Below are 20,230 nucleotides of genomic sequence, written 5' to 3' on the forward strand. Positions count from 1 at the left end.
CTCCCAAGGTCAGGGAAGGCGCAGCCCCGCAGACCCTGCGGCCTCCTGGGGCTGGCGAGCTGTCGTGGGGCCAGGTCCCGACTGGGGGAGGTGGGCACAGCGGCGAGTGCAGAGTGGCCGTCCCCGCCCGAGGCGGGTGGCAGCGGCGGGGCCCTGCTGGGCAGCGGGCGAGCCCGAGGGCGCCTCCGGACAGTTCCCATAAACAGGGGCGGGGCGGGGCGGGGCTTGGCCCCGGCCCCGCATTTCCGGGGACGCCGCGCGGGACGGAGGGTGTTCGCGGGGACACTGCGTCCCCCGGGAGTGCGTCGGGCGGGCCAGGCAGGCGGGGCGAGCCTGGGGGCGGCCCGGGAAGAGGAGCCGCGCCGCAGAGGTGGCCCTGCCGTGGGCGGTGGTCGCGCGGGGGCCGTGACCCTCGCAGGTAGGCGCAGGGGGCAGGGCGGCCGGGAGCCGAGGCCCTGGGAGAGGGACGGACGAGGGCAAAGCCGCCGAAGCCGCCGCCGCCGCCGCCCCCGCTTCCCGCCGGGCCCCTCTCCCGAGAGGGCGCCACCTGCACGCTCTGATGGGCACCGGCGCCAGCCACTGGGGGAGCTTGTTGCCATGGCAGCGCGGGAGGCTGGGCCCTTGTTCCCATGGCCACCCGGGGCCTCGGCGCAGAGTCCTTTTAGCAGTGCCTTCAACCTACTCCCGACTCCCAAATCTAGAATGGAGAGAGAGGCAGGAGTCCTGGCCCGGGAGGGAAATCGTTTGGGATTTGGAAAAAGCCTGGGCCCTACCTCGTAATGGTCGTGGTGTGGACTTTGGATTAGGCTTTTGTCCTGGCTGTTTCTGTCTGAGTGACACGTGGATGTAGGGGTTAGGAAGGAAAGACGCTGGGATCCTGGAAATGAGGCTGATCTAGTGGCCACTCTGGAGTCGTTCGGGTCTGGCCAAAAGACTCAGAATCCCTGCATCCCCCAGGGAAAGTCTTCAGCCCTGTGCTCATATTTCCGAACCTGATTGTGAGTAGGTAATTTCACTTAGGAATCATAGGATTCTTGTTAAGACTCAAATGCCGCAAGAATGGTGAAGTGCATACTTTTTTAAAAAAATTGTGGGGTTTTTTCCCATTGATGCTTTAGAACTGAAAGAAGTTTAGGAATCCACCTAGTTGCACCTTCTCACTTTCATAAGAGAAACTGGACCCAGAGAAGTTAAATTACTTCCCAAGATGACAGTGGGTTGGGAAGATCAGCATTTGAGGCCAGTATCCTGCCTTAAAGGCCATGGCTGTTGCCTTTTTGGTTATTTTACTGAAGCTCAGGGAAGTCTGGGATAAGTCCCCTGGCAACCCTGGGGCTCAAGCTTTTGGTGACAGGTGACCTAAAGATGGGCCGTGGAGGCTGGAGCCTTGGGGAGAGCTGAAAGAGCCCCTCTCCCTTGTGCGTCGGTCCTATGCCTTGGGGCTCTTGCTTTAATATGATATTTGACAGGATTGGCTTAAATAAATCCCCAGGAGCCGCGCATTCAGCAGCTCTCCAAAATACCATTTCTTCTGAAGCCAACAGATCTGTTCAGACTGTATGAGCGCCCTTTGGCTGCCCAAAAGCAGGGAAGTGGGACTTCCCCCCCATCAGTGAGGTGCTTTTTCCTCTGAAAAGGTTTAAGAGGGAGGTGGGAAGAGAGATCCAGGAAGAAACACATGAACGAATCATTTGGAAATGATTCGAGCAGAAAACTCACGTATTCATTTATTAAACATTTACTGGGTACCCACTGTTTGCAAGCTCTGCACTGGGGCAGAAGATTAAAAACCTGTGTTAGGCAGGCCTGGTCCCTACACTCAAGAAGCTTGTAAAAGAGATGGCCAGAGAGAACTGTGATGTGTAAATGAGCGTATCACTAGAGCACAATGCGTGCCTTAATGGAAATCTGAGCCCAGAGCAGCGGAGCCCAGAGGAGCAGCTCCGGAAATCAGCTGAAAACAGCATGAATCTAGCCTGCACCACCTGGGAGCACTTCTGGGGCTCTGCCAAGGGGGCCCTGGCCAATACCTTTGTTGGGAGACAAAGGAATGAGTGAGTGAAAGTGTCTAGACAAATGTGGCTCAGGATGGGGATTCTCGGGAAAGAAGAGTTTTAGGGACCCTGATAAACTGTAAACCCTATGAAGGCAGCGACCTGTCTGTTTCTTTCAGTTTCTGCAGCGCTTACAAGGTAACGCGTGGACAAGAAAGATTTGTTGAGCGGATGAAAGAAGGAAGGAAGGGAATAAAAGAGGGAAGAATGGGGGAGAAGAGGAAGGAAGGAAGGAAAGGGACAGCAGTTTATATGATTAAGGAGAGGATGGCTGTAAGTTGAGACAAAACCCTGGTTGAAATTCTAACTACAGGTTCTGGAGTCAGATCTGCGTTCTGGTGCTACTCCTGACTTACCGCTGGGGTGACCTTAGGAAGTCCCTGAACCTCTCTGTGCCCCAGTTTCTCAGCTCAGGAGTGGGGATATAATAATTCCTCTCTCTCTCTGTTGTGAGAATTACATAAAAGATTGAACAGAAAAAGCTCAGCGCACAGTGTCTGCCTCAGTGAGTAGTAAGTATTCAGTAATAGCCTTACAAACGTCAACTTTGCTTTAGGTGAAATAATCTGCCAAGCAATTCATGTCAAGATTATAAAACTACTCCAAAAATGAGATAAATAATTTCTTTTTACCTGATAAAGGCTAATTGTGAAAGGTGCCTGTGTCTGCAGATTAGCATACCTCAAAGAAATGGTTCTTTACTTTTTTTTAAGATTTTATTTATTTATTCGACAGAGACACAGCGAGAGAGGGAACACAAGCAGGGGGAGTGGGAGAGGGAGAAGCAGGCTTCCTGCAGAGCAGGGAGCCCGATGCGGGGCTCAATGTGGGGCTCAATGTGGGGCTCGATCCCAGGACTCCAGGATCATGACCTGAGCCGAAGGCAGCCGCTTAACGACTGAGCCACCCAGGCGCCCTGGTTCTTTACCTTTTTTTTTTTTTGTAGGGGGAAGGGAACGGTGATCTTTTTGAAAGTAGATGAAAGCTCTGCTCTCACCAGAGACCACATATCATTCTTAGGGTTCATAGCTCCCTGAAGCCCGCCCTTGCTGCTCATAGGCTGTCATGAAAGAACTAAGGCAGAATTCACAGAGGAAGAGCCTGGGAAGAGCAAGGTGGGCCTCCTCTCATTCAGGGGGTTTGTGGGGTCCCTGTGGAAACCACAGCTGGAGGAGCTGGAGCTCTGCCTAGGCAGCTGGGTGGTCCAGGCTCCGGGCCCAGGTCCCCCAGAGACCCTCCTCTGCTTTGGACAAGCTGGGCCCACTTGGAGCCTCATAGTGTCCTCCGGCCTGATGCTTCCTCACAACGCATCAACGGTGCTGCCAGGAGTCCTGGGCCAGGGTGCCTGGTGTGCAAGATAATTGTCCCAGCACGGATCTTTGGTGTCCCCACACCAGCTCTGTGAGTGTTGTCTCTTAATACCACTGCTTTAGGGTGTGGCAAGTGGGGACACCTCCCTCCCACCATGACCAAACAGGACAGTAGTCCTCTCTTTGGAGCTGCAGGAAATCCGTGGAACCTGCATCTATCCCCCACCACCCTGATGGGCTCGCCCGTCTTCGCCCACTCTGTAGGAAGCAGTGGAACCAAGAGCAAGATGATCTCTCTGGCAGCCACCGGGTGAACCGAGGTGACCAGGAAACTACAGGGGTCAGAGAGCCCCTCATCTTTGCGAAGGGAGAGCCTTGGGCTTCCGGAAAGGAGGTTAGTTTCCTGGGGTGGAGGAAGGGCCCTGACCCGGGCCTTCTTTCCCTTCACGGGGCAATGGCCAGGAGTCTGGAGCTCCGAGTGAGATTCAAGGAGGAAGAACTTGGTGGCAAAGGGGGCAATGGATTCCTGATTTCTTGGTATCTTGGGAAGGGAGGGGCCTCAGGCCTGATAAGCCAAAATGGAAACCACGCTTTCCTAGATCCTTAGAACGTCTACCTCCCACCTAAGAGTGGATGCTGTGGTGTCAGAGAAGGAGAGCCCTGAGCAGTCACTGCGCCTCTTCGGGTGGCAGGTGCCAAGCATCAGCCAGGCCAACTACCCAGGCCCCCTAGTCCCCCCCCCCCCCCCCCCCCCCCCCCCCCCCCCGCCGTGAGCAGGACTGCAGGCCCAGGCAGACAGGGCCTCCCCCCGCCACAGCTGGTGTTGGGGGCAGGGGAGTGACAGTGGTAACGTCATGTTCTACCCTGTCAGGACTGGGACAGGTCGAGCCCTGCTGGTTGCACCCCAGCCCTGTGGGGCAGGGGGATCCCCTCCCAGGGAGTGGCCAACTCAGGCCCCAACAGGCCCCAGCGGGGCTGGCACTGGGGCGTGGGGTAGGCTCTTCGCCACAGCGAGCGCGGCGGGGGCCCGGGCTGGGCAGGCCGGTTCCTTCTCCTCTGGAGAGTTGCAGACTCAGCACTGGACTTGGAGGAGGCAGCTGAACCCGAGGGGAGAGGCCAGAAGGGGCTCCTCGGGGCCGGGCGTAAGATGGTTACGAGTTACTGAGGTCGTGGCAACTTGCGGGTAGGGGAGGCGAGCCGCCGCCTCAGGAAGCCTGGCTCGGCTCGGGGGGCGCTCACCGCAGGCCTCACCGCCGGGGCCCGGATGTCAGGGGCTCTCCTCAGTTCTGCTCAGCCCTGGGAGGGACTGCTGGCGTTCCCATCTCACAGATGAGGAAGCTGAGGCTCAGGGACATCGTGTGGCTGGCTCACAGCCCACAGAGTATCGGATGGTGCTGACATCCTTTGGGCAGAACTGGCGTGCTTCGCAACCGGATCCTACCACCTACCAGGGCCAGAAACCCAGGGACCAGTGGAGGGGTTAGAACAGAATGGGGGTCAGGGATGAGGCCATTTCCATGTGTTGCCAGACTCTGGTTAAAAGCTGCCCATGAGGCCTGAAGGCAGTGTTGGTGCCGTGAATGCCCTCTGCTGTGGAGGGTGCTGCCCCCGGGAGGCTCCCAGCCCCCAGGAGGCTCCCAGCCCCCAGGATCTGGAAGTCACTGGCCGATTTAAAAGCACACATGGTGTGCCAGCTGGTGTCGCTTCCTCATCAAAATGTATTGATGCTGCTGCCCAGCCCCTGGGGAGGAGACACCAGCGGCGTGCCCAGCCAGGGGGTGGGGTGGGGGGGGCAGCTGCAGCTGCAGCCTGCCATCAGAGGACGGCCCGGGGCTACGGGGGGATGGTGGCAGGGGGCCAAGGCCCGGGGAGCTGGGCCGCAGCCCGTGCGTGTCTGTGAGGCCTGGCCAGGCAGCCTGCCAGCAGAGCCTGGGACGGGGAGGAGCTCGGTGCCACTCCAGAGCAGGGGTGGATGGGACCTCTGGGTTCAGGCTTCACCGGGCTTTGGCAGGAGGCCCCTCCCCCGTGGCCAACAAACAAAGCAGTGACTCCCAGAGTAGAACTGTGGGAGCTGGAAAGCAAGGTTGCCCTGGGTGGGAATGAGAGCAGGCGGGCCTGGCCAGGGGCCGCCTGGCAGGAACCATCCGTGCCCAAGGACGTGGCTGGCCTGCACCTGGGCAGGGCCTGTACCTGTAGACCATGAGCGATGACTGATTGCTTGGGAAGCTGGCAGTGTCCTGACCATGGCACTGCCAGCACTCTGCCTGGCCTAGGCCCGCTGCCGTCTTCCTTTGTGCTAAGCAGGTTAGAGAGGCAATGGGCACATGAGTTTGTGTGCTTTACGTTTTTGTCCTTTTTCTCTTTATTTTCTTCTCTTGTAGGCTCTGATTTCTCTTCATTCTCTCCCTCTTCTGTAGCTCTTCTCATCTTTTTAAAAAATTTTTTATTTATTTGGGGCACCTGGGCGGCTCAGATGGGCTCAGATGGTTAAGCGTCTGCCTTTGGCTCAGGTCATGATCTCTGGGTCCTGGGATCGAGCCCCGCATCGGGCTCCTGGCGCAGCGGGGAGTCTGCTTCTCCCTCTCCCTTTGCCCCTCCCCCTGCTCATGCTCGCTCGCTCTCTCAAGTGAGTAAAATCTTAAAAAAAAAAAGATTTTATTTAGAAAGAGCGTGAGTGTGGGAGGGACAGAGGGAGAGAGCAGAATCCCAAGCCGACTCCGTGCGGAGCCCGGAGCCCGACACAGGGTTCGATCCCACGACCTTGAGATCATGACCTGAGCCAAAATCAAGAGTCAGATGCTTAACTGACTGAGCCACCCAGGTGCCCCTGTAGTTCTTCTCATTTTGTTCTTCTCCCATCTGATCCTACAGGTGAGTTGTTGTTGTTTTTTAACCTTTTGGCTTCTTTGTTTTTGTTTTTTGTTTTTCCCACGATAACAGGTATAAGATATGAATTTACATACAGGAAAATGCACAGATCTTAAGTGTACAGCTCAAAACATGTTAACATTTGTATACACTTGTGAGACCAACACCCAGATCAAGATAGAGAATATTCTGGCCTAAAGTTTCCTTCTCTGCCTACTAGGCATGTGCCCCCTAGGCCGAACATCTCTCACCATCGAGAAGTTTCATTTGGCCCCTCTGTATATATTCTCATACACATTTTATCTCTCATTTTTGTGTTTTTGCCTTCCTTCTACGTGTGTGTGTGTCTGTGCCAGAGAGAGGGAGAGAAAAGGAGAGACTGGGAGGGAGAGCCAGAGAGAAGAGACCCAGGGGAGGATGGGAGGGTGGAAAGGGCGAGGGCCGTGTGAGTGTGAATGGGGAAAGAGAGGGCCCGGCTTCACGACTCCATCTTGCTGGCTGGGGGCACAGACGCGTTGCTTTTCTCTTCGTCTCTTATGCTGCCTTTCCAAGCCGCCCCTGAGCTCTTTATAAACCCCGATTTTCTGGCCAAGAAAGACTTGCCTACATCCAAGAGTGGCAGAGGGGAGCAGGGGACACAGCATTGGCTTGGGAACCACTCTTAATCCCACAGGAAGTCAGCTCAAATGAGGTCTCTCTCGGTCAGTCATCCTCCTGTTTTTTCCAGTCTGGGGGAGAACAAATTAGCATGCTAACGGAAGACAGAGGAGCCCGCAAGGGCCGATGTTGCCATCTTGGGGGCATGGATTGGAGGGTACTCCTCCAGGTCCCTCATTTTGTCAGCCCTGCTAGAGTGCCACGCTAGGCAGTAGGGGTTCCAAAGATATGGAATTGTCACTGTCCTCAAGAGACTCGCCACCCATTTGGCATACGACATACTTGAAGCATTTGAGCAACCACAAACAGGGTGTAATTACCCACCAAGCGAGGCTGCATCAGCCTCTGCCTCTTCTCTTCAGGGATGAGCAGAGCAGCCAGACAACCCATGTGTTGCCAAGACACTAGGGCACACCAGCCTCACTGCCATTTGGAGAGCTAGCTGATGCAGAGATCCGGGCACCCACCAGCTACTAACTGAGCACGTGCCACTCACCAGCCCCTGTTCCGGTTAAGAACGGTAAGGAGACGCTGAAAGGAAATGCCGTAGCTAGTACCTGGATTTCAACAAGGTTTCTCACAATTGTTTCATAATATTCTTGTGGATAATATGGAGAAATGTGGGCTGAGGAGTGCAGGTCAGAGGAGACACATAGCTGGTTGTTCAACCTACAAAGGATATTGATCAGTTTCCACCCTGATAGAGGTCTCTGGTGGCCCTGGCTCTGCTTTTGGCCCCATTCTATCCGATCTTTCCCCCCAAAACTTACAAACCCCTGAAACACCTGGAACTTTTCTATATCAACTAATTGTTAAAACTTTGTGACAGTCGCACTCACTCTAACACACACACACACACATACACACACACACACGTTTTTGCTGAATCATTGGAAAGTAGGTTGTAGACATGACACTCACCTCTACAAACTTCAGCAGGCATCTCTGAAGGATGGTAACATTCCCCTAAAACCACAGTGCCATTGTCATACCAAAGAAAATGAGCAATAGTACCATAATACCTAAGACCCAGTGCACCGTAACATTTCCCCCAATTCGGAATGGCTTTCTTTTTTTTTCTTTCAAGATTCCATCAGTGTTCACATATTTCTTCTGATTATCATGTCTCTTTTCGTTTCTTGACCTAAAATAGTCCCCTTGTCTTTTTTATCTTGAGCTTTTTGAAGAGTCCCAGCTAGCTGTCTTTGTAGAATGCGGGCTGTATCTGATTGTGTGCTTATCATTAGATCCGGGTTTGCCAGAAGTGCTCCAAGGACCGGTGATGTTGTGTATTTCTTGTTGCATCATACCAGGAGGTAAATGCATCAGGCACTCGCATTACTGGTGATGCTGCTTTATTTATTTTTTTAAAGATTTTATTTATTTATTTGAGAGAGAGAGAGGGGAGAGCATGAACAGAGGGAGGGTCAGAGGGAGAGGGAGAAGGAGACTCCCTGCAGAGCAGGGAGCCCCAGGAAGGGCTCCATCCCAAGACCCTGGGATCATGACCTGAGCCGAAGGCAGGCACTTAACTCACTGAGCCACCCAGGCACCCCCGGTCATGCTTCTTTAGGCCACTTGGTTAAGGTAGTGGCTGCCAGAGTTCTTCCCCAGAGATACATTTTCCTTTTGGTAATTAGTAAGTCACTTGTAGGACAGACTTTGAGACCTTGTTCATATACAGTTTCCCAAAAATCTTCTACCCAGTGGCTTAGCATCCACTGATTACCCTTGCTTGAACCGAGGCTTTCTGAAGTCTACTCTTTCTTCTACAGTCATCAGCCAACATTCTTCTATAAAGAAAAGCTTCCTTTCTACCTCTTTTCTTTCTCTCTGTGTGTTTTCCTGAGTTTCACTGCAGACTAATGGATTGTTTTATTTTGATGCATTAGGGCCCATTACTTCAGTATGCTTTTTGATTCTCAAATTATCTCAAGTTTAGTCATCAAGCTGGGCCTATGTCCTTTTGACATGACCCCATTAATCTTTCATCACTTCCTTGCTTTTTGGCCCAAACAAAATGTCCCAGGCTTGCCTTCCCCAAGGAGACCTGGTACCTTTTATTGGAGAGTGGGTAATAGGTCTGCTCACCTAGTATGTTTTTTTTTTTTAAGATTTTATTTTTAAGTAGTCTCTACACCCAACATGGGGATTGAACTTACAACCCCAAGATCAAGAGCCTCACGCTCTACCGACTGAGCCAGCCAGGCACCCCTGACACCCAATATTTTTTATCAATGACTCAAATAAAGGCTAAGAAATGATTACCAAATTTACTGATGATTCAAAACTGGGAAGGGAAGTCAAATTCTATGATAATAGAATGAATACTCAAAATGACCTCAATAGGATGAAATTTGGACCAGAACTAGTAGATTTAAAGGAGATCAATATGAAGTCCTGTGCTTAGGTTGAAAATGTTAATTGCATAATTTGAGGTTTGGGGGAACTCTTTACTAGATGAAAGTTGGTATAGAAAAGTAGCTCTGGTTGTTAGCTGACATGAGCCAGCAGTTCCCAGGACTCTTGGGTTACATCCATCCATCCATTCATTCATTCATTCATTCATTCGTGTAGCCAATACTTATTGAGGGTCTGCCATATGCCAGGCACTGTTCTAGAAGCTTGGGCCATGTTAGTTAACGCCCGAATAAGCAAAAAAATCCCTGCCCTCCTCAGGCGCCTGGGTGGCTCAGTCGGTTAAGCGTCTGCCTTCAGCTCAGGTCATGATCCCAGGGTCCTGGCATCGAGCTCCGCATAGGGCTTCTTGCTTGGTGGGGAGTCTGCTTCTCCTTCTCCCTCTGCTGCTCCCCCTGCTTGTGCTCTCTCTCTCTCTCTGTCAAATAAATAAATAAAATCTTTGAAAAAAAAAAAACCCTGCCCTCCTCAGTCAACATTCTTGGTGCTGGGGAGTGGGGTCAGGTGGGGATTTCAGGCAATAATGAAAAACCACAGCAAAGGTGATGAGTGCTTTGAAGGATTTTCTCCAGGTAAGGGGATATGGGTGGAAGTTCAGATTCTTCAAGAAGGTGATCTTTGAGCAAGGGTCTGAGGGAAGCAAGGGACTCAATCATGTGGCTATCTGGGGGAAGAGTGCCCCAGGCAGAGGGAGTAGCCAGGACAAAGGTCCTAAGAGGAGTGTGGTGGGGGGTGTGCCTGAAGTAGAGTGAGTAGGGGGAGAGCAGTGGAGGATGTGGTGGGGGTGAGGATGGCACAGGGCCTTGTACACCACTGTAAGTCTTTGGCTTTTATTCTGAGTGAGACAGGGAACCCTTGGAGGGTTTCAAGCAAAGGAGTGCCATGACCTTACTGGTTTTGAAAGATTCTCGTTGCTGAGTTGAGAATAGGTTGCAGGGAAGCAGAGGTAGCAGTTAGGAGGAACTTACAGTAAGCAGGAGAAAGAGGGTGCTGATAGTCATCCCCCCCACACACACACACTGGGAGGTGGTGAATGGTCAGATTATGGATTTCGTAGTGGGTCAGATGTGAGGAAATGAAATAAAGTAGTTAGGCAGCTTGAAGACGGACTTGACTTTAAATGAGATGGAGAAACTCACATAGGAGGAACCCATTTTGGGGAGGGAGAGGGGAGACATCAGGAGCTTAGTGTAGGACATGTTGGATATGAGATGCCTGTCGGACAAGACAGCCCGATAGAAATGTTGAGGCCATCTGGAGTTCGGGACAGAGGTCCTGGCTGCAGATAGAAGCCTGAGTATAATTGGCTAAAAAACAGATTGACACCATTAATAGAGGTAAAGTGTCTAAGGCCTGCAATGCTAGAACCTCTGGTGGTTGGTGCTGCCCACATCCTGTGTGGAAGTCTGTGTCCAGTGCTGAGCGCCCTTTTATAAAAGGGGTGCTACTAGCCTGGACCGTGTCCACAGAAGGGTGTTAGGATGGTGGAGGTACAGGGGCGCCTGGGTGGCTCAGTCGGTTAAGCGACTGCCTTTCATGATCCTGGAGTCCTGGGATCAAGTCCCGCATCGGGCTCCCTGCTCCGCGGTGAGTCTGCTTCTCCCTCGGACCCTCCCCCCTCTCATGCTCTATTTCATTCTCTCTCTCAAATAAATAAATAAATAAATCTTAAAAAAAAAAAAAAAAAAAAAAGGATGGTGGAGGTACAGAAATCACAGAGCATGAGGAAGCCTGACTAGGAGAGGAGACCTGGGACCATGTGGGTGCTATGCCCATCTCCTGACAGCCACCCTGTGGGAAAGGAAGTGGCAGGCCCTGGGGGTGGGGTGAAAGTGACAGGTGGTGGCTCTGAGGAGGCTAGTTATGGCTGGGGGTGAAGAGGAACTTTCCAGCCAATTTCTGGAGAAACCATCACCACTGCCAGGAAATGACTAGCCTAGTGGAGGTTTTCAAACTGCCTTTGACTTGAAGTGCAGGAAGAATTACATTTTACTGCAATCCTGTGCACCTTTAGGAAAAGTTGAAACACGTTTCCCAACACTTTCTGATCTCCCGTGATCATTGCACTTTGATATTTGCTATTCTGACTTTTTCCTTAAGATTTTATTTATTTGAGAGAGCGCACGTGAGCACAAGCAGGGGGAGCAGCAGGGGGAGAGGGAGAAGCAGGCTCCGCAGGGAGCCCCACCTGCTGCTGGATCACAGGACCTCGGGATCACAACCTGAGCGGACGGCAGACGCTTACGGGACTGAGCCACCCAGGCTATTCTCCTTTTTTAATGCTGATAGGAACCCACTAGGGGGTCCAGTCTGCAGTTTGACCTCCCCCCTCCAGTCTCAGCAGAACTAAGCCCCATCCCTGAGGATGTTAGGAGCCAGGATTGTGGTGGGTGCCAGTGGGATTCCACTCCAGCCTGAGGGAGTACTTTCACCTGCCAGGCAACGTGCAGCCTGTGGAGGAGGTCAGTCGTCCTTGACAGTACATTACATGTAGTTATCCCACTTAAGCTAATCTTGCTCCCCCCGCCCCCCCCAAGGTTTGGCTTCGTATGGACATCTAGACGGGGATGACCCCGCAGGGTACCTAGATCAAGCCCTGAGCCCGGAGTGAACGCCCAGCCAAGACCTAAGGTGGGTTGACCCGTGCAGAAGTGAGCCTCAGAAGCAACTAGCCTCGTCACTAGCACGGGCTCGGCCGATTCATTTGGTCACGGGCAAGTGGGTGCCAGGAGCACCAGCGTGGGGGGGGGGGTAAAAGGGGTGGAGACCAAGGCCCGACCCTCGGGAGGCGCCCAGGGAGAGAGACCCACACGTTTTCCCAACGGCAAGCGCTCAGCGGGTCGCAGAGGAGCCGGAAGGGGTCGGGGAGGTGGTGGGACGGCCTGCGAGGCGGGGGAGAAGAACCACGGGTCCGCTCTCCGCGCCCTCGTGCTCCTGCGGCCTCGGCGGCGACTGGTTGGCGTCCTCCAGACGCGCACCGAGCTCGGGCAGCACGCGGCCGCCCCTCGGGCCGGCGGGGCGCCCTCCGCGCGAGGAGGGGGCGGGGCGGGAGCGGAGCGGGAGAGGCGGGGCTAGCCGCCCGACTTCCTCCTTCTGCCCCGCCCACCGCGGGCCACGTGACGGCAGCTCCCCCCACCCCCACCCCCACCCCCCCCAGGTCTAGCGGGCGGGGCTGCAGCCCGCGAGTCAAGTTGAGCCACCTGAGCCGGAGCCCGGAGGACGCCGTCGCTCCCCGCTGTCCGGAGCTCCGCGATGGGCCGGGGGAGCCGACCGTGCGCCCCGCGGGGAGCGCTGCCGCCCCGGCCGCCGCCGCTACTCCTGCTGTTCCTGCTGCTGCTCCCGCCGCCGACTCCGGCGCTCGCCCCTCGGATCAGCCTGCCGCTGGGTGAGCGCTGGGGCGACCCCGCGGGGGCGCGGGCTGGGGTCGGGGGGAGGGGAGGCGGCCTGGAGGTGCCTGTGCGGAGGCTGCCGTGACAAAGGAGGCAGGGAGGAGGCGGCCTGTCAGAGGCTTGGGGTCCATTAGGACCCCTCCTCCTTTCAGAGCGCTGCGGGGAGGGAGAGAGAGGAGAGGGCAACTGTGGGGCCGCGGGCCCCTTTCTTCCCTTCCTTTAGAGGGCGGGGTGGGGGGGTGTCTCGCGCCCGCGCTGTCGTCCAAGCTCGCCCCTCGGTAGGGCGTCCTTTTCGGCGGTGGCAGCTCCCCGCCCCCACCCCCGGTGCGGGCTACCCGCTGGTCCGCCTGCCCATCTGCTTGTCTTTGATGCTGACCAGAGCCAGCCGCGGTGCCGCCCCCGAGGGCGTCTCGGGGTGGAGGGGGCCGTGCTTGCCGTCCCATAAACACTGGGGTTCTGGTATTCCAGCAAGTCGCAGCAGGACTCCGGAGCCGCAGCGGGACAGGAGTCCTATCTTCCCTCCCAGCCCTTCACCCTGGCCTGTCGGCGCTGCGCCCGCCCCAACATGGTGGGATCCCTCCGGGGCCCGAGAGCGATCCTACCAGGGATGGGGGCTGCTCTGTGACTCCTAGGCCCTGAGAGAGAATCCTCCTGGGAGTACCATCCTCATTGGTGAGGTCCCTCACCTGGTGCTCGTGCCTGCTTCTGTGGCCCCTGGCTCTCCCCTGTCCCTACCCCTTTACATCTTGTTGCTTCTCCAGCTTCTCTTTGAAATCAGAGGGACCTGGGTTCCAAGCCCATTTCTACTACTGGGCAAGTAATTCCCTTCTCCCTGTGCCCTGGTTTGCTCATCTGCAAAATGGGCACAGTCGTAGGTACCTTGCAAGGCTATCTTGGAGATTTCATGAAACTAGCTGCGTTCTGTGGGCACAAGCTTTATAGGGGCCCAGTAGATGTTGTTTCTCCAAGCCCTTTAACTTGTTGTCACACTGGGAGAATTAGAATAAAAGATGTATGAATTAGAGCTTACATATTGAAGGTAGACCAGACTTCCTTCTCTCTACTGCATCCCCACCCCTGAAAACATTCTGTGTACAGAAGGGAAGAGTAGCAGAATCAGCACTTAGATTAACTCAGGGTGCTTGTGGCCCTGAATAATCCTGTCTGAAACATTGCAAGACCGTACTGAGAACATAGCCTGGGTTCAAATCCTGCCTCCACCACTTAGTAACCATGTGACCTTGAGCAAGCTACTTAACTCTTCCTGTGCCTTGATTTCCTCATCTTTAAAATGGGACAATAATAGCACATACCTCAAGGTTGTGAGGATTAAATCAGTTTATGTTTGAAAAGTCCTTAGGACAGGGCTTGGTACATGGAAACCGCTCCGTAAGTGTTAGCTGGCATTATCGTTACGTGTTAAGCACAGGCTTCATTCTTGCACATCCTGCACAGAGCCAGGGTGACTGCCTGGGGTGGGGGTGGTGCTGTTCGTTTGACCACAGTCCCTTGGGTGCTCCATCTCATTAAGTGAGGATAAACAAGTGTATCCGAACCCGGGCCTACTGCCTTGCCACTTTCTCGGTTGTGGCCACAACTCCCTTTGTCCTTAGACCCTCTTAGCTCTGGCAGGAGGGCAGTAAAGTGGGAACAAATGTTCCGAAGAACTCCATTTATGGCCCTGGGCTAGCTCACAGAGCCATCGCAAGCGCAGCTGGTCTTGTGTCCAGCTCTGGAACTGGATGGGGACCACCCAGAGGGTAACTGAAAGGCAGAATTGGGGAGCCGTGAGGGGGAACTGAGAGGGCGTGCGTCCTGAGAGTGGCTAGAACACTTGGTGGTTATTACCCACATAGCTCTCAGACCTGGCCCACTTCCACAAATCTGTGACTGTTGCCAGGCTGTGTCACACACCAGCGTCCCCCGCACAGGTCAGTTGGTGCTCTGGTCTGGCTGTCTGTGCACTCCCCTCTCCCAGATCCTTAGGTGAAAATCCAAACTCCCAGAGGACTGAGACACAGCCAGTTCCCCTGTTAGGACTGGCACAGATGCATTGCACAAAGGTGTCCCTTGAGAGGTTCAAAGGGCCTAGAAATGGCAGTCGATACTCTGCTTTCCAAGCTGTGGCTCCTAGAAAAAGACAAAGCTTCCGCTGTGTTCCTGAGACTGGGTCTGCCCAGAGGGAGCCTCTTTTTCTAGTCCCCCCAAAGCCCTGGAATAGTTAGCAGCACCTAATACCTGAACTTGTGAGCACACATCCATACTTTACTGATATGGACCACACCCCAGAGGGCCTGCCTCCCTAGACTTTCTCCTGGCCCTTGATACTGGAAGCCCCAGAGGGGAATGCCCTGGTGACTAAACAGGCTCACCTTTGGAGCGTGGCTGCAGGCAGTTTCCTGCCTCATCCTTGGGGGCTTGTTAGATGTTCTTGGCAGCGTGCCTATCCTGGGTAGGCCTGAGGTGACCATGGGGACTCGGCACAAGGGCCCATGGCCCCTCCCTCACAGAAGAGGGAGAGAGGCATGGAGGGAGAGCCTGCACCTCCCTTTCAGGCTACCTGTCCTCCCCTACTGCATTCCCACCCAAGCTCCCCAAGGGCCCAGATGCCTAGGGACAGTGAGCTGTGTCTTTGGTTTGAAACAAAGTCCCTAGAAGTGGATCGTCCAGGTCATGTGTGGGGTCCTTCCTAGGGAACCCTCACTGCTGTTAATCCGCAGCAGATTCCTGGGACCGTGAAGGAGGGGATTCCCCACTTGTGGTCTCGTCCAGTGGCCAAGGGGGAGGGGGGGAGCTGGGGACTCCAGGGCCAGCTGGGCAAGGAGAGGCCTTAAAGGGAAGTTACTTGTCTCTGTGGAAGGAATGCTTCAAAGAAGTGTGTGCAATTTTGGTTCTGTTGCGCTGGAAGGTGTAGTTTGAAGTTCCAGGACCAAAGACTCAGAAGAGGAGAGCTGCCGAGTGGAAATAATGGCGCCGGGTGTGTGAGCTGCAAGGCCATGTGCCTCCCAGCCGGGCTGTGTAGAAAGAAACAAAGCAAACCTCCTTTGGCTCATGAAAGTCTTATTGAGTTCCCTTATTTGGGCAATTAAGAGGAGTTATTAATTTCCCCCTGCCCCAGAAGTGCCTGTCTGGAAAGGTCTGGACACAGTGTTTCCAAACCAGATTGGAAATAAATCCATAGGCCTTGCAAACTTCAGTCAACAAAACCCCATTGAGCCGGGGAACTGGGCATTGGCACAAATCAGCTGCCTGTCCTCTGACCCTGGAGTGGACACCCAGGGTCATGGCTACCCCGAGAAGCCCCCAGTGCAGGCCGCTTTCAAAGTCTTGCTGGCTGGTGACAGGCCTTCCTCCTGAATGTGGCCTCAGCTCCACATGAGCGTTTGTCTTCGGCTCTGTCCCATGGCCTGGCATCTTCGTGGCCCCTTCAGAGCCAAATGGAAAGAGCTGTAACTATGGGCGCTAATAGCTAGGCTTTGAAGACTCACTTGCCTCCTAACTGCACCACCTGGGGCAAGCTGGGAATAATGGCAGGACCCATCTCACAGGGCTCTGAGCGGATTACAGGAAATAATGTATGGAAAGTGTTTGGCCCAGTGCCTGGCACGTGCTCCGTCCCCAGTAAAAGGTAGCGGCCTCTGTTCTCTGGTGGAAATTCCCTGCCTGCCTCGCTTGGTGAGGTTATTTGCATCCATTTGGGTGACACTGAGCGCTGGCTGTAGGCAGCCCCTCTGCTAGCTGCCAAGACCAGCCAGGTCAGGGAATGGAATAGTGCAGGTCCCACCCCCTGCTCTGGGGTGGAAGACAAAGCAAGTCACCCAAGGGGTCCTGCTGAATTTAGTGCACTTTTTAAGTGCTCCTGGTTCAGCTCTTTGAAGTTCTTCTTTGCCCCTAAGAACTTCCTCTGCCTGAGGGTGGACCCCACATCTCCCTCTGCCCTGTGTATAACCCACATTCAGCTGGGTGTTGAAATGCCTGTAAGCCAGCCCAGCAAAACTCTAAGCTTGCACAAGTTTGGGGGGCACATCTGGATACACCTGCACGTTCTTCCTCCACACAAGGGAGACAGAAGATGGCACAGAGCCTGGAGAAAAGGCTGGACTCGGCTTATGTAGTCACTCTTTCCTTTGTCCCCTTCTAGAGGCTGTGGCCTGACCCCCACCCTGCCATGGGTGCTCAGGATGGGTGGAGAGGCCTCTGATGGGCCCCTCCCCAGGGATCCCCACCCCTCCTCCTTGCATTCTGTCCTCCCGGCCAGGCTCCCCTGTGTCCAGGGTGGAGAGTGGCTCACATGGAGTTTGCTGTCTTGGGACAGATGCCCGAGGTCCCGTAAAGGCTCCACCCCATCTCCCGCCATCCTCAAGGCCATAGGTGAGCCTTCTCCATGTGCCTGGCCCTATGCAGTCTCCCTGGTCCTTTTTTAACCGCCACTCCTCTGTGAGCCTCTCCGGTTCGGGGCAGGACCACCTGCAGCCCTGAGGTGGCACAGCCGGTGTCCTCACGTTTGTGTTGCAGTATTTCGTGTCTGGAAGAAGGTAGAAAGTAAGGTAGTGGGTATAGAGCTACTGCGGGCGCCAGGCTTGGTTGTCTTGTTTCCCCCTACACGGTGGGAAAAGTTATCCCCATTTTACAGATAAGACAGCTGAGGTTCAGAGAGGTGACGTATTTTGTCCAAGGCATATGGCTCTGCCTCCCTGAGATCTGACGTGTTCTCTGTGGGATCTCTCTGCTCTGCACTGGTGGGTCCTCTGAAAAGCCCATCTTGACGGTTAGTAGGGTTCAGAGAGGTGGGGCTGTGGGGAGGGAGTTTCAGTGGGTCCAGTAGACAGAAACCTTTCATTTTATCATAACTGCTACTAAATGGGGGCCAAATGAGCAGACTCCTCTCCTTTTTGGCCTCCCCTTGCTCATCCTCTGAGGGGTGCTAACAGAAACAGGAAAGAAAGCTGCCCAGGATGGGGCACCCACCGTGTGCCGGGTGCTGGAGGTGGCGTCGCTCCATCCTGTGGGGGGCCCGAGGCTTGGAGACACTAACTAACGTGGTCAGGGTCATGCGACTAGAAAGCTCTGGGGCCAGGCTGTGGGCTACAGCTCTCTGACTCGAGAACCACATTCTGTCCGTTAGAACGGCTGCTTCCAGCCTCAGTCGTGAAGTGCGGGGAAGCAGCAGAATGGCCCAGCTTGGCCCTGGAATAGTTGATAGGTTACATTTGTCCATCTGGTAAAGAGACATACCAAGGTCACTCCCCGGATGGGAACGGGATCTGGCTGAGGCCCCGGATGGTGTGGCCACCGGTGGAAGTACAGTCCACTCAGGAGACCAGGAGCAAACATCTCAGACACAGGTTTGCACCCTGCGGGGGCGAGGGGGGTGGCAGGCCAGAGCCAGCATGGAAGTAGCTTTTCTTTGGCCTCCAAGTGTTTTAGGAAATCTTAATTAGTTGCTGATATTTAAAACTCAGGAAATGTAAGGTAAAAATCCAATTTTACAGCTCTTCGGAAGTTCTGGCAAGGCTGGGCCCCCAGTCCACTTGGCAGCATGCATCTGGGGCTGAGCACTAGCCACCTCTTCAAAGGGGCTCCTGCCTCCAGGCGACTGGAGCGCCACCTGCCCTCGTCCCCTCTCTTCTGCATGAGTGGGCTGCTGAGGTGGCCAGAGTGCTGGGTGTTTACTCAGAGCAAGGGTGGGGAGGAAGGAAAGTGGTAGGAGGAGCGGGGGGGGCACGGATAGGGTCAGTCCTGATTGTTGGTGGCCCCCTAATCTGGGAGCAGGACTTGGCACTTCTCCACATTGCATTTATCTGGTCTTTGCGGCGGCCCGGTGAGGGCTCAGGGACAGCAGGTCCCCGTTCCGAGCTGCACAGCTGGTCAGTGATAAGTCAGGACTCACACGTGGGCAGTGAGGCTCCCCTTTGCAGCCCTTGTGACCTCTCTCCTGTCTGTCAGCTGTCACGCTTCTGTCTGGGCCCCGAGCTCGAGGGACTGAGTGGTCAGTGCTTTGGGGAGGGGGCCGAGCAGGGCAATGCTTCTCAGACACGCTCTTGTGAGCGAGAGGCTTCGGGACCTCTAGGTCGTCTTGGAATCTCGAACCCCTCCCTGGACCAGAGTACCCTGAATTGGGACTTAGCATTCAGTCATTCAGTGACATGTTCCTTGGACCTTACCTGGCCGGATGATACAAATATGAATAAGCGCGTCTTGCTCCTCAAGGAGCTCTCGACTGGATGGAGGAGACAGACACAGAAAGCCATCAGCAAACCACGTGGCCGGCGCACCGTGAGAGGTGTGAAGGGGAAGTGACGGGCGCAGAGAGGGGGCCCTCGCCCAGCTGGGGATTCAGGAAGGCCTCCTGGAGGAGGTGGAACCAAGCTGAGTCTCAAAGGACGAGTAGGAGTTGGTGAGAAGGAAGGGCGTTCCAGGCCTTGAGTAGAGGCGAGAGAAATAGGACCTTGAGTTGCAGCTTGGTGTCCCTCAGTTGAAGCAGGGGAGGGAGATGTGGCGAGGGCTGGTGAGTTAGGGGCCTGGACGGTGGGGCACAGCGGAGGATTTATCCAGGACTGGGACAGTTCCCTGAGAGCCCTGTGGCTGCAGCACGGAGGCTGGGCTGGGGGCAGGGGCCTGTTGGGGGGCTGTGGTGGTATCCCAGGCGGGAAGGGGTGGTGGCCTGGCTCAGGACTGTGGTAGCAAATGGGATAGATTTGGCAAGTATTAAGGAGGGAAAATTGGCAGGATTTGATTACGGATGGGATGTCTGTGGGGTGAGGGAGAGGGAAGAAGGAACCTGTCCAGGTTTCCAGTGGGTGACACAGAGCACAAGAGCCCAAGCCAAAGGGGGCAGTGGTGGGTGGTAGTCATGGCTAGTCTCCCGCTGGATGGAAGATCTGCACTGATGGCGAGATTTGGGGGTTGCCAGTGTCTGGAGTGTTGAAGCGATGGGTGTGGGTGTGTGATCTTGAGGCCAAGGGCAGACCCCAGGGAACAACATGAAAGAGCAGACTCTGGAGCGGCGGCAGTTAGGTTAATGACATAGACGCCAGAGCTGCCAGCCCAGGTTCCAATCCTGGCTCCACCACTCTTCCTAACTGGCTGATTGCAGGCAGCTCTCCCCTGAAAACCTCAGGTGGTCAGGCCTCCTTCACAACCACCTTGCCAGGACTCCATGCATTCATCCATTGAAAATGTGTAGTAGGTGCTCCAGTAAATTAGCTCTTGGAGGGATGGAGACCCAGAAGGAGTGGCGGGGAGACGGGAAGTGACCCTTGAGGCCATTGTGGCCCACACCTGGGGGACAGGGGGCCCCCACCAGGCCAGGTGCTGCAGAGGCCATGCCCTTCAGTGTCTGAAGGTTGGCAGTGAGGTGATGCCTGGCCCCTGGCGAGTGTGGGGCTGGTTGAGGCCTGACACCCAGTCGGGGTGAGTGGGAGGTGAGGAATGGAGACAGCTCTGGGCGGCTCTTCTCTTCAGGAGTTTGGCTGCAAAGGAGAGTAGGGAGGCACATAGATTTCTAGGCTGAATATTGAAAAAAAAAAAAACG

The 20,230-nt window shown here is 54.9% G+C and overlaps 1 protein-coding gene across 5 annotated transcripts in view; it reads left to right on the forward strand.

The window, feature by feature from the left end:
* Positions 1 to 260: 260 nt before the first annotated feature.
* The window catches only part of SEMA4B (semaphorin 4B), a 36,661-nt gene continuing 16,691 nt past the window's right edge, over positions 261 to 20,230 (forward strand). The window contains exons 1-5 of one of the 5 annotated variants that reach the window (XM_027569223.1): positions 261 to 418; positions 3,075 to 3,169; positions 3,629 to 3,758; positions 11,845 to 11,938; positions 12,465 to 12,692. In XM_027569223.1, the coding sequence (XP_027425024.1) occupies positions 12,560 to 12,692 (133 nt within the window). In that variant the 5' untranslated portion in view covers positions 261 to 418; positions 3,075 to 3,169; positions 3,629 to 3,758; positions 11,845 to 11,938; positions 12,465 to 12,559. Of the gene's footprint in view, positions 419 to 2,983; positions 3,170 to 3,628; positions 3,759 to 7,251; positions 7,410 to 11,844; positions 11,939 to 12,464; positions 12,693 to 20,230 lie in introns of those variants that run through there. The other 4 variants (XM_027569222.1, XM_027569221.1, XM_035727882.1 and 1 more) reach the window with 4 other exon arrangements.

This window comes from Zalophus californianus, chromosome 6, assembly GCF_009762305.2.
Source record: "Zalophus californianus isolate mZalCal1 chromosome 6, mZalCal1.pri.v2, whole genome shotgun sequence".
Classification (NCBI taxonomy): Eukaryota; Metazoa; Chordata; class Mammalia; order Carnivora; family Otariidae; genus Zalophus; species Zalophus californianus.